The sequence below is a fragment of the Psammomys obesus genome, unplaced genomic scaffold (assembly GCF_907164565.1).
Source record: "Psammomys obesus unplaced genomic scaffold, mPsaObe1.curated_primary_1811, whole genome shotgun sequence".
In the NCBI taxonomy this organism is placed as follows: domain Eukaryota; kingdom Metazoa; phylum Chordata; class Mammalia; order Rodentia; family Muridae; genus Psammomys; species Psammomys obesus.
Genome location: NW_026596134.1, coordinates 254,526 through 265,893, shown reverse-complemented (window position 1 = coordinate 265,893; position 11,368 = coordinate 254,526). Strand labels below are relative to the sequence as shown.

The following is an 11,368-nucleotide window of genomic DNA, read 5'->3' as shown; positions in this document are numbered from 1 at the left end:
CCCGGCCTCGGCTCTGCGCGCCCGCGCTCCCGGCACCGCAGCCAACAAGTTCGGGACGAGACTGACAGCTCGCTCGCCCATTCGTCACCCGCGCACCTGCATATGCATGAGAGGGCGGGGCCTCGCAGTGGGGTGGGGCCGTTGGGGGGGCGCCAGGGGCGCCCCTGGCTTTAAAGGAGGCGAGGGCGCGGTCTGTGCTCCGGGTGGCGGGGCGCAGGGCCACCGGGCTGTGGCTTCTCCTGTGCTCAGGCTCGCTGAGGTGGGGCTGCTTCTGCTCCAGAATTCTCGCCCGGGTTAACAGCCTGGTAGTGGGGCGCCCCCTGAGGTCACCTCCGTGGTCTCCTCCCATCAGACCGCAGCCACTCTCGCGCTGCTCTTGGTCCCAAAGGAGATGCCGCCTGCTGTACCTCTGTCTCACGCAGAGCGGGTGGGGCCCTGGGACCCTAGTGCGCCCAACTCCTGGTGCGCCCCCTTCCCGCGAGGAATCTCCCCCCACCCTCCCACCGCTCCGCAGCCTCCTGTCGCTTCCACGCCGGCTACAGGGGGCGCTACTCCCCTCTAGCCCTCCCTGCAAGCGCACAGGTCGGGTAGCCAGTCAACAAATGCTCCATTCTGCAGGCTGTGCTCCATTCGGAGCTGAGGTGGAGGTAGCCCTCGCCAGACTCTTATCTTCAAGGAACGTGGCTGGCCAGAGCTCCAAACTTGGGGAAAAGGAAACGGGCATGAAAGACAGTGGTCCGTGTCAAAAGAGCTACCCAAGGAGGATTTTCCAGCTGTCTGGTAGTCTTGGTCACAAGGCGTGGGTGTCCCAGCCCTCCACTACCATCTCCTGACCCTGTTGCTAGGCGATCACCTCCTCCCCGTGTCAATACCAAGGGCTCTTCGTCTGCAGACTCCCTCTCTTCTACACCGCCCTTTCCAGTGAGGTAACCTCAGTGATTGGAAATGCCCACACTCGGGGTGATGGCGTGTTACCCTACCCTTCAAAACCCCACAGCAGCTGGGCTATCCTTTCCCCGAAAGGACCCTCTCCCTGGTCTTTCCTACTGGACCAAGACACTGTCAGACAGAAGACATGGGGGATTCTGATTCTGGTGAGTCAGAGGCACGGTAGAAGGAAACTGGGTCAGGGGTACTTCCCTTTCTCCTGGGCAGTGCCAGGCAGCCTCCACCAGGAGCAGAGGCCTGGAAACGCCTTGGTCCCGTTCACCTGCCCTACTGCTGTCTAATGGCCCTCAGGATCGCCTTCTGCAGAAGCAGCAGGCCTAGAAGGGTTGGTCAGCATCTCGCATTCTTGCGGTGTTCCTGCTCCATTCAGGAGTACCAGGGAGCCCACAGGCAGGTAGGGTAGGTGAGGGGCTGGATACAAGCCGGGCTTGGCTACACACGGAGGCCCCCAACAAATAAGGGAACTGGAGAGTGTTAAGAGTCTTCCTGTCATTTGCATCCTTCAAGATGCATTCCTTCAGGTGATTCGGCCTCACCCTCCCTCTGGCCTCGAGACAGCAGGCCACAGAGGACAGACAGCCTTAGCTTCCACCTTGCCCGTGTTCACCACTTCTCTGAGGCACTCAGCCAAGCTGTGAACTGGGTGGCCACAGCCCTGGCCTAGCTGCAGAGACCTCTGTCTAAAGGTGTGTGATGGCTTAGACATATATTATAGACCAGCAAACCATAAGAGTCTAAAAACAGGTGGGAGGGGGCCGTGAAACCCAGAGGGTGGGGCCAGCAAGGTGAGGAAAAGGTTCTGGGGCTGAAAGGACATGACGAGCTTTCGAGGACACGATAGCCAAACCAAGGCGGTGGCCTGCTGCATCTTCCTGTGGACACTGAGGAGAATTCACAAGGAGCAGGGGCTGGGCTGTCACACGCTGACTTACATTCTCACTAAGACCCTGCTTGTGGCACGGAGGGGTGCAGGGGGCCGTCTGGGTAATGCCATGGTGCTGCTGAGAGTCACCGGTGCCTAGGACAGTGACTGGCATGCAGGGGCTAAGGAGAGGGAGTTTAGCAAGAAACAGAACCCAGGGAGACCCTTCAGCCCCTCCCTGTGTATCTCCCTGTTTCCTGTGGTCAGCCAGCTGTAGGGGGGCAGGCCAGCAGGCAGAGCCACAGCATGCTGGCATGGGCTGAGTGTAGCTGTCTGCTCAGCCTAGCCCCTGCCCTGCCCCCACTCAGAGCTGTGCTGTGTGTGTAGTGGGGGTCTGTCCACCGCGTGCCTTGGAAAGCAGGGAGATGTGGGTCTGCCCTTCCTGTCTACCCAGGCCCTCTGTGAGTGGGACCTGGACCCCCAGGCCAGAACAGCTGGTGACTGTTAGGGCAGTGCATTCACTATCTGGGTGACACCTGAACATGGCAGGTGTCACCCCCATAGTGGTGCCCTCCTCCTGTCTTCTGGGAGCCACAATCTTGTCTGGTGGTGACCGGGGAGTGCTCACAGTGTGAAAGGCGGCCACTCGAATTGAGAAGGACCCTCCTCTGGAGATCATGTCAAAAACTGTTGCCTCACACCCTGCAAATCTTACGCTTGCCTTCATGCTGCTCCCAGTGTACCTGGGGGCTCCGGATCCTGGACCTGACCCCATGGGGTCAGCCGCTATGCCTTTTCAGGAAGGCCTGCATCACCCACTACGCGTGACCCCCTTTGCTCTCCCACCTGCTGGCTCCAAGAACCCTAGCACTAAGGGGTCTAGACATGTTCTAAACGGGTGCTTAGCTTGAGCTGGACAGGCACAGGGGAGCCTTGGGACGAGGCAGCCCAGGATTTGGACAGAGCTGGCTGGGCTCCCAAGTGAGCTATGCTTCCGCTCATGTCCTGTGATGCTAAATATAGCGGCCAGGGAGGGGAGTTTCCGGTTACAGCCCCCCCACCCCAAGCCGGGAAATCGATGCCAGCTCCATTAGTCCCAGCAATGGTGCCTGCTGACCTGCCCGTCAGGCTGCAGATCTGAGGGAGGCATTGGACTTTACCCAAGCCCAGGTACCCTGACTCCTAACTCATCCTTCAGGCCGCAGAGCCCTCCCCTGCTCAGTGCCCATTAGCAGTCCCTCAGACAGCAAACACCTGAGGGCATTCCATTGGTGGGCGTCAGGCAGCTGCAGAAAGTCAGAGCAGGGCATAGATGGCAGGGTCTGTGTAGACTCCTGTCCCAAGAACATCAGAGTGGAGCTGGGTCACCCCGTAGTCAGCTGCTGGACACACAACACACACCTCTGGACCCTTTGCTAAAGGCTGTGTTGCTTGTCTGGCTGGGCCCCACCTAAATTGCTTGCAAACATTTGCATACAGGTGGTGCTACCTGAGCAGCCTACATGTCACAGCCTCCTCTGGGTGGTGCCTCAATGTCACACCCACCTGGGGCATTGGGAGGGGGTGAAGTCTGAAGTCAGTGCCCCTCATCTTCCAGAGCAGAGGACAGTAAGAGGACAGAGGACACCCCACCCAGCTCAGCATGTCTATCTCAATGTCTACAATTAGGACTCCAACACTTCAGCTCCCGGCCTCATCCAAGAGGTCCCTGGGACACAGAGCCCCAGGACACCCTCATAGATGGCTCATCACCTGAGCTCCACTGTACTGACTAACAGGAGGGGGGATCCCTCCAGGATACCTCACAGCCTTCGGGGAGGGGGGAGTGGAAATCAGTGGGCTATGACCTTGACTGACGCCCAGGAAGTCATAGAAGATGCTGACTGGACACAGCTGTGCCACTCTTCTGAAGCGCGCCCTTACTCTCAGATGGACCAACCAACAGATCTGAGTGATACTGCCCAGGGCACCATTCACAGAGGAGCCCTAAATATGTGCCTGTGGCCCATGCAGCCAGCTAGGTGGAACAGAGTGCTCTTCTCTCTTGCTCGGTACTCTGGAGACCTGTGGGTGGCTCTGAGCTACCTGCATACCTCTCATGTAGCCTCACCCTCAGGCCAGGGAGCAAGGCCTACAGCACTCTGAGCTGACACAGCCCTGAGGCGGTTCTGTGCAAGGACCAGGCTGCCCACATCAATATGACTGCCCTGGATCCCCATCACGAACCTATCCTGTGATATTACTTATGTCCTCCAGGCCAAGTGAGGTCCCCGGAGACAGCAGATACAGAGTAGCACTGGCTCTGGGTTCCTGGGCAGTGGCAGTTTGGTTCTAGCCCAGCCCCAAGCAGGGCAAGGACCCTGTATCTGCCCAGATCAGGGAGTACACATTCTGGGATGGACAGTACTGTGTCCATTTCTTCTCAATAGAGGCCCGGCTCAAGTCTCTACTCTAGTGGACACAGCTCATGTTATTTATGTGAATAAGGGCCCCATCCAAGGCTGAACACCTAGCCTGGTCCCCTTCTGAGCTGGTTATTCCACCAACAGCACCCCAGGCTTGTTGTGCCAGCTCCCTGACAGGCTCCCACAGCATCCACTTGCACAGTCCGTAGAGGAACAGAGGGGTTTGTATGGAGAACTTGATATCCTTCAAGACACTGGTCCTCACCCAGGTCACAGAGCTCAAAGCCAGCGGCTATCAGTAAAAATACAAGCTTTATTGAGTGCACAGGGCAGGAGGGGAGGAATGGATGGAGCAGCCTGTCCAGTCCCAGAGCTCACTGGAGACTCAGGTGAGGAACCACTTGGCTAAAGAACCAAGAGATAGCGAAGATGACACCGAGGGTCTTGGGAATGTCAGGGTTGTCTGCAAAGGTCTGGGCATCATCCAAGTTCAGATGCAAAACTTCGATGAACTCTCCCTCCTCGGCCAGGCCTCCACCAGGGCCACTGCGCTGAGCATCTGTCACCTCCGCATAGAACATGGTCTGCCTGGAGCCAGTGAGTCCTACTCCGGACCTGCCAGGTAGAACAGGAAATGCTGAGATACCATGGTGGCCCTGCAGCCACCCTGCTCCAATGCTTCTCTCTCTGGCTTTCTGAGTAGCTTCACCCTTCCCAAACACGACTCCTGGTAGGCACCTCCAGGTAGTCTGGCCCCTACAGTGGGGGAGCCTCATGTATGTTGGGCATGCCTCCTGTCACTAGGCTGTCATATGACAGAGGTGGGGCCTCACACCAATTAGGAAAGAGACACAAAGGGCACTGAAGTGATTTTTAAGATGAATTTGATAATTGGGCTGGAGAGATGGCTCAGCCACCAAATGCTAGGCTCACCATCCAACTTTCAAGATGAATATGATAACTGACATCTAGGGGAAACCAAAAAGAATGTCTTATGTAGATCATAGACCCAGGACCCTGTCCGGCTACCTGACTGAATTCATCCCAAGGGAGACACATGGATAGGCCCGGCCTGATCACGTGAGCTCACAAGACAGCTCCAGGCTCTAACCAGAGCCTAGACAAGCTGCTGTGTTGTAAGGACACACGTGGCCAACAGGGACCTGCGGGCATCACCATCTGAAAGCCGTTCCTGGTTATCAGCTAGTCAGGAAAAGGCCTCTATCCCAGAGCCACAAGGAGTTAGATTCTGCCACCTTTGCACCTGGATGGGTCATGGATGTCACTGGCAGCTCTGAATGCAGCTATGAGACCCTGAGTGGAAGAACAAGGACCCTGGAGGCACACTGTGCATATACAAAGGCCATGAGGTCACGAGCAAGCTCTAGAGTCTGTGACAGGCCCTTGGACTCCCCTAGGCCCCTGCTCACGACACCCTCCGTACCCAAACAGGGCCTCTGACTCCCATAACGCTAAGGCCCAAGCCAGCCCCACCTACATCGGGGGCTTCTGATTGCCTGGGGAGCCATGGACTGGGTGTGGTGGTAGAGCTTGAAGGCCTCCCCACACAAAGGACAGAATTCCAATACAGGTCCAGACAGGTGGTAGAGGTAAGGAATCTCTCAGCAGGACACTTCATGGAGGCAGGGGCAGAGCTGGGAAATACTCAAGGCCTCCCAATCCCCACGGGGAGGACCCTAACCTGAGACTGGCCATGTGCAGCTACCGCTGTCCCCACAGACCCTGACCTGATGGCTCATTTTCCTGGTAGTCATGGCTGCACCTGGGACTGAAATCAGCCAGTCTGTATAGCCTCCAGCCTCCGTTTCCCCAGCTTATGAAGGAGACATCTCCAGCCTGTGTTCTGGTCAGGCTAGAGGCTGCCTCCAGCCTAGGCAGGTTCTAATCTCATTCATATCACAAGGCACCCTTGCTATCCTTGGGTCTAGTCATCTATGGGCTATCAAGGGAGTGGACTGGCTTACCTCTTTGGTCTTGGGCAGGGAACCAGTACATGGGTCAGGTCTGTTCAGTCCCAGTAAGTCCCACAGGGACAGGTGCTCTGACCTTCACTTAGCCTAACCCTCAGTCACGTTTCCTCACAGCCACATCCTCCTCTTCAAAGAATAAATACGGGGAGGATGTTCACTGTCCAGAACGCTCACTGGCTCTCTAATATCTTCTCCAGTCAGGACACAGCCCAGAGGCTCTGCCTAGGAAACCTCTTAAGACAAGGTTCCCTGTCCTCAAACATCTGCCAGGACATCGCTCCCCACACCCCCAGGCTAACTTCCTTCCTGCCCTCCATCCCTGTCTGTCCCCGACACTGGCCAAACAAATCAAGGTCAGCCTCCTTAGATTCCTTCCCCCTGCCCTAAGCACTGCCATGTTGGAAGCTGAAGGATCAGGCATTGCTGGCTGTCCACATGGAGGACACAGCATTGGGTACAAGCCAGCCCTTCAGAGGCAAGATGGTCAACACTCCGGATCTAACATGGTCCAACCACAGCTAGGTACACAGGTGAGGTCCTCAGGGATGGAGGCAGGAGGTCCCTGGCCATGTGGAGTGTGCCAGGAAAGAGGTGCCAGGGACTCTGTTCTTCTTGGTTGGAGGTATGCAGCCTTGTCATTGTTGGTGTTGGTGGGGGTGACGGGCACCCTGAGGCAAGGAGTGGCTTTCCATTTGAGGAAAGCCCTGGTTGGCAGCCTGAGGGAGACATGAGTGGCTGGCACCTGGGCTTCAGTAGGGGTAGTCCCTCCTCCTTCCCCTCCCCAGGACTTGTCCTTCCCTCATTCCTGAGCCACCGGCTGAGAACAGAGCTGTGACTCACCCCACCCCCAGCGCCCGGTGCTTAATCCCACAGGAAGTGGGGCATCTGTCGGCAGCAGCTGCCACCCGGAGCCCAACCCCACATGGCTGGGGCTGCAGGGTAGGGGCACAGGGTTAGCATGCTTCAGAACCAGCCCAAAGGCCCCAGGTCTGGACCATCCCAGGAGCCAAGGCATGGTCCATCAATCCTCTTTCAGTCCCATGTCTGTACACCCCTAGGGAGGTCTCGCCCACTCCCTGATGGCCAGTCTCCTCCCTTGGACCACACCTGGCAGCATTCCACCCTGCCAAGCTCCTTACATGTATGTGGCAATTCTGCGCAGATCAGTGGGGACCAGGTGATAGCCACACTCTTCCCAAGCCTCCTTGCAGGCCACTTCTTCCAGTGAGAGCCCAGGCTGGTCCACAATGCCGGCGCACAGTTCCACCATCACTCCCACTGAGCCAGGCAGTGCTGGCTCAAGTTGTTTGGGCTGGTCCTGGTCCACAGCTGCCAGAGATCCTGGGAAGTGGCGTTCCACCTCGCCTGCATATACAGCTGGGGGGGTGGGGAGCACCGCCACATGGTAATGACCTTAGAGCAATCTACCCTGGGCCAGGCACCTCTTGCTGGACCTCAGTTTCCCCTACAGCCACCACTGCATCAGCACCCAGACCGTCAGGACCAAGGGCCTGAAAGCACACTGCAATCCCCCGTTCCCAACTCCTGCTCACCCTGCTAGTCTCACCTGGCCGGAACTGCTTCACCAACACCAGGCTTCTCTGAGAAGAGTTGAACATGAGAATGGTCACACTACATGGGGAACAGAGCTCGGTGAAGACACACTCCCCTCTCAGAGCCCCAGTCTCCATCCTCCCCTTCTTTTCCTCTCCTTGACAGGCCACAAAATCAGGCCATGTTCCAGTTCACAGGACAGGGGCAGGGGAGACAACATATTGGGCAGCTGGGAAAGTGGAGGCCCCTGCTGGCCGGTTTCCCAACTGTCACACCTCCATGCTCCAGATCCCTTCAGCTCTAAGAGGACCAACCTGCCACCAGGGGCCCCATGTCCCCTACTACTGCCTGACTTAGTCAACAGGCCTCAGGGACATGAGAACCAGAGCCCGGGTTGAGGTGGGAGTTGTTTGAAGACACCAAGATCGGAAGCTGGGGAGCTCCCCAGTGGCCAGGCCTGCCCCTCTCACCTGTCATGTGTCTTCATGAAGTCCCAGGACTTCTGGATACCATCCTGGAAGAGACGAGGTAGCAATCAGGAAGAGTGAGTGGCTGTCAGCAACAGATGGAGGTACATGGGCCAGACAGACTCGTTGTAGCAGCTGCAGGGAGGCCTGCTACTTGCCTACACCCATCAGGAACGGAGACCTGCAGCAGGTGGAGGTGGAGAAGGTTGCCCCGGAGGTCAGGAGAGTTCTGGGAATGGAAAGGCATTTCATGAGCACGAAGGGCTACAGAGACCTATGCTGCCACCAAGTGTGAGAAGGAAGCAGGAGGATACAGGAAGGGCAGACATGACACCTTAGGCAGGGCAGGGAGGAGTCAGGTGGGCAGAGCAGAAGTCAGCTTTCATTGCTGAAGGTCCCTTGGGCCAATGGACAGCTTACACTGCAGTTGTGGACCTGGTGAGAGCAGACGGATGGTGAATGCTTGCAAGCCCCACCCTGTTTCAGGCTCAGGCTCTCTCTTACACATCCCCTAGTCCTGCTGCTCCTGCATGGAGGGCAGGCTCCCTAGATCCATGCAGCACTCAGGAAACAGAGAAGGTGGGGCCTGCAGTACAGGGCAGCCAGAAAGGATGCCAACGGTGCTTTGTATACAAGGTTAGGAAGGCCCCCACCATTCCCATCATCAAGATGCCACTTGGAAAGACAGGCTGTCTCCGGGGGCTGGAGTCAGCAGAGGCATCCAGGGTCTCTGCTGTGGGGCTGGACCTAGAATCCCTTTAACCCTACGACCACCTCGGGGTCATTCACGAGCCCCAGCCAGCCTACCACAGATGCTGGGGCTCCATCCAAACTGCAAAATAGACAGGGCCTGTGCCCCAGAGACAGCGTGTGTTGCGGCAACAAAGAGGGAGGACACTGAGGAAGAGCTGCAAGGGCTTCCTCATGCTGGTCTACAGGCGGGAAAGCCACTGCTACTGGCAAGAATGCCTCACGGTGGAGGCCCAGATCAGAAAGACTGACTTGAGCCTGCAGGCAGAGCTACCTGGGAGGGCAGCGGCAGCCTGGTTTCCAGGGGGAGAAGAGAGCCAATGTCCTGGGCAGGTCAGGCTGCCCAGGAGGCCGTTGAAGCACCACCTGAGAGGCGAGCCCAGGCCTGCCCGACATCCAGCCACCCAGGCAGGCTCCAAAGAAGGCTGCCCGCCCAGGCTGCTGTGAGCCTGTCCTGCCTACCCCCACAGCTTCCATGCAGGTAAGTATCACCTTTTGTGACCTCAAAGGACCCTCTTGACTCAAGGTCAAACATTCTGTCAGCGCTGTGGGAAGGGGCAGAGACGCTGGCATTAGCACTGGGAGGGGGAGAGAGCACCAGAACATAGCGGTGGACACATGCTACATAGGGCCATGGGGTCCTTGCTTTTGGTCAGGAGCAGCAGTCAGTTAAAGACTGCAGATCACTACCCATGGCAAACCCAGCCCAGCCCACTATCCCTCAGCTCCTGAGGAAATGCCGCCTGGCCCCCCAGCCATGACTACGGCTGCCGCCTGCTCAGCTGAGCTCTGGTTACCAACACCATCAGCGGAAATGTGCTGGTGGGCTGCCAGCCAAGGCTGCAAAACCACCCCACAACACTTCCCAGGAAGTGAGGGAGTGCTTGCTATCACAGGCCATAGCAGAACCAGCCTGGACCACCCTGCTCCCCCCATTGCCCACCAGAGCCCCAGGTCCTGAGTCCGAACAGCCCATGTCACCAGCCAGTGAAAGGGAAAAGAAATGTGATCCTCCTGTCCTGACCCTTTGTTCCTCAACTGAACCCAAATGTTCCCCCAAGCCTGTGGTACCTTTGGCTGCACTCTGGGTGGGGAATTCTCTATCCTGGGGTGGGTGGGCAGAAAGGACCTCTGTACAGTAAACTGTAGGGGCCAAAGGGATTTTCAGGCTGGGGCCACAACGCTGGTCAGAGGAACAGATGTAACAGGGAGGGTGGGAGTGGTGGGCAAACACCAAGCCCTGGGTGGTTTGATCTGGGCTGAAACCTAGTCAGGGCTACACTGATGGGGTCAGGAAAGCAGTGTCTATCAGAAAGCATGGAGGATGGAAATAGGCAATGTGCCAGGAAAAGGCAGGGGCCTACAAGACAGGCCCATGCAGGGTGGAGGACAGGGACCACCCTGCTGGAAGACCATACGGTGAGAGGAGAGAGCGCTGGCAGCAACTAGGCTCAACAAATGTTTCTGAGCCCACTCTGTGCCCCACAGTACTATGTGAGATAGCTAGTATGGCCCTGTTGTTCTGGGCGACACCTGGAAACTGGGAAAGGCTTCTTCAAGGCAGTAGTAGCCTTTCTGATAAGGCTTGAAGGAGACGCTAGAAGGAAGGCACAAAAATGGGTGTCTCCAAAGGTGGGCTTCTTTTCCAAGAGTTCTTCCAGCCCTGATACCCAGGGTAACCATTGGGTTCAACTGCATAAAGGGATCGATGGGCGGTCAGAAACGGAGGGCCAGTTATTCTGCCTTGGAGAAAAGATTCTCCTCGCGAAGCCTTCCCTGGCCATTCGGCACAGACCGAGTCTGAAAACCGTCGCTCAGGACTGCAGGAGGGCGGAGCTCAAGCTCAGAGAACCGGCTCCGGGCGGAGGCAGGAGCTCGGGGGCGGGGGCCAAACCCGGGGGCAGGGCCGCATGGCGGGGGTGGGGGCTTGAGGGTGAGCGCGGAGAGGCGCGCGCGGGGCGGATCACCTGGCGGTAATGCAGCGTGAGAGGCCGCAGGTAAGGCGAGTGGGCACAGAAGCCCACGGACACCCCCTCGACGCGCTCCATGGTGGCGCGGAGCAGAGCCTTCCTCCGACCGGAGCTGACGGGCGCGTCTACGCACTTCTGGGCATGCCCAGTTCACGCGCGGGGCGGGCCGGAGGGCGGACCACAGCACCCAGGTAGCACCTGCAGAGTGCGGCTCTCTCGGGCGGCGCTGTCAACCAGCCTGCATAAAGCGGATGAGAACTGGGTAGGATGGAGGAGGGCTTCGTGGTACAGATAGGTGAGTCGAGCGGGTGCTCGTTCCAGGTTAGTAACAACCCCAGCCTGGGGAGCCTCCCCAAGTCTGGGGAGCCATACGGTAGGGAGAGGAGGAAAAAGACTTCTCAAAACAAGTCAGAAGAGGAAA

The 11,368-nt window shown here is 57.8% G+C and overlaps 1 protein-coding gene across 4 annotated transcripts; it reads right to left on the bottom strand.

Annotated features, from left to right (window-relative positions):
- Positions 1 to 4,508: 4,508 nt before the first annotated feature.
- Nudt14 (nudix hydrolase 14) lies at positions 4,509 to 11,080 on the bottom strand. 4 transcript variants are annotated; one of them, XM_055593243.1, is made up of 7 exons: positions 10,945 to 10,966; positions 8,562 to 8,662; positions 8,386 to 8,456; positions 8,231 to 8,274; positions 7,774 to 7,838; positions 7,346 to 7,583; positions 4,509 to 4,830 (listed from the first exon to the last, which is right to left on the bottom strand). In XM_055593243.1, exons 4-7 carry the CDS (start codon positions 8,245 to 8,247, stop codon positions 4,590 to 4,592), a joined length of 561 nt encoding a protein of 186 aa, XP_055449218.1. In that variant the 5' UTR covers positions 8,248 to 8,274; positions 8,386 to 8,456; positions 8,562 to 8,662; positions 10,945 to 10,966; the 3' UTR covers positions 4,509 to 4,589. The 4 variants fall into 4 exon arrangements, with proteins under 4 accessions (XP_055449218.1, XP_055449219.1, XP_055449216.1 ...); XM_055593244.1 differs by lacking the exon at positions 8,562 to 8,662 and having other exon boundaries at positions 10,945 to 11,022; XM_055593241.1 differs by lacking the exons at positions 8,386 to 8,456; positions 8,562 to 8,662 and having other exon boundaries at positions 10,945 to 11,080.
- Between the last annotated feature and the right edge of the window lie 288 nt (positions 11,081 to 11,368).

What these genes read in the sequence shown, in the direction of transcription:
- Nudt14 (XM_055593241.1), bottom strand. Translation starts at nt 11,025, where the DNA reads ATGGAGCGCGTCGAGGGGGTGTCCGTGGGCTTCTGTGCCCACTCGCCT. An exon ending in TCACGCTGCATTACCGCCAG is followed by an intron (nt 8,275 to 10,944) that starts GTGATCCGCCCC and finishes CGTCTCTTCCAG; the next exon opens with GATGGTATCCAGAAGTCCTG. An exon ending in CGCAGAATTGCCACATACAT is followed by an intron (nt 4,831 to 7,345) that starts GTAAGGAGCTTG and finishes TCTACCTGGCAG; the next exon opens with GTCCGGAGTAGGACTCACTG.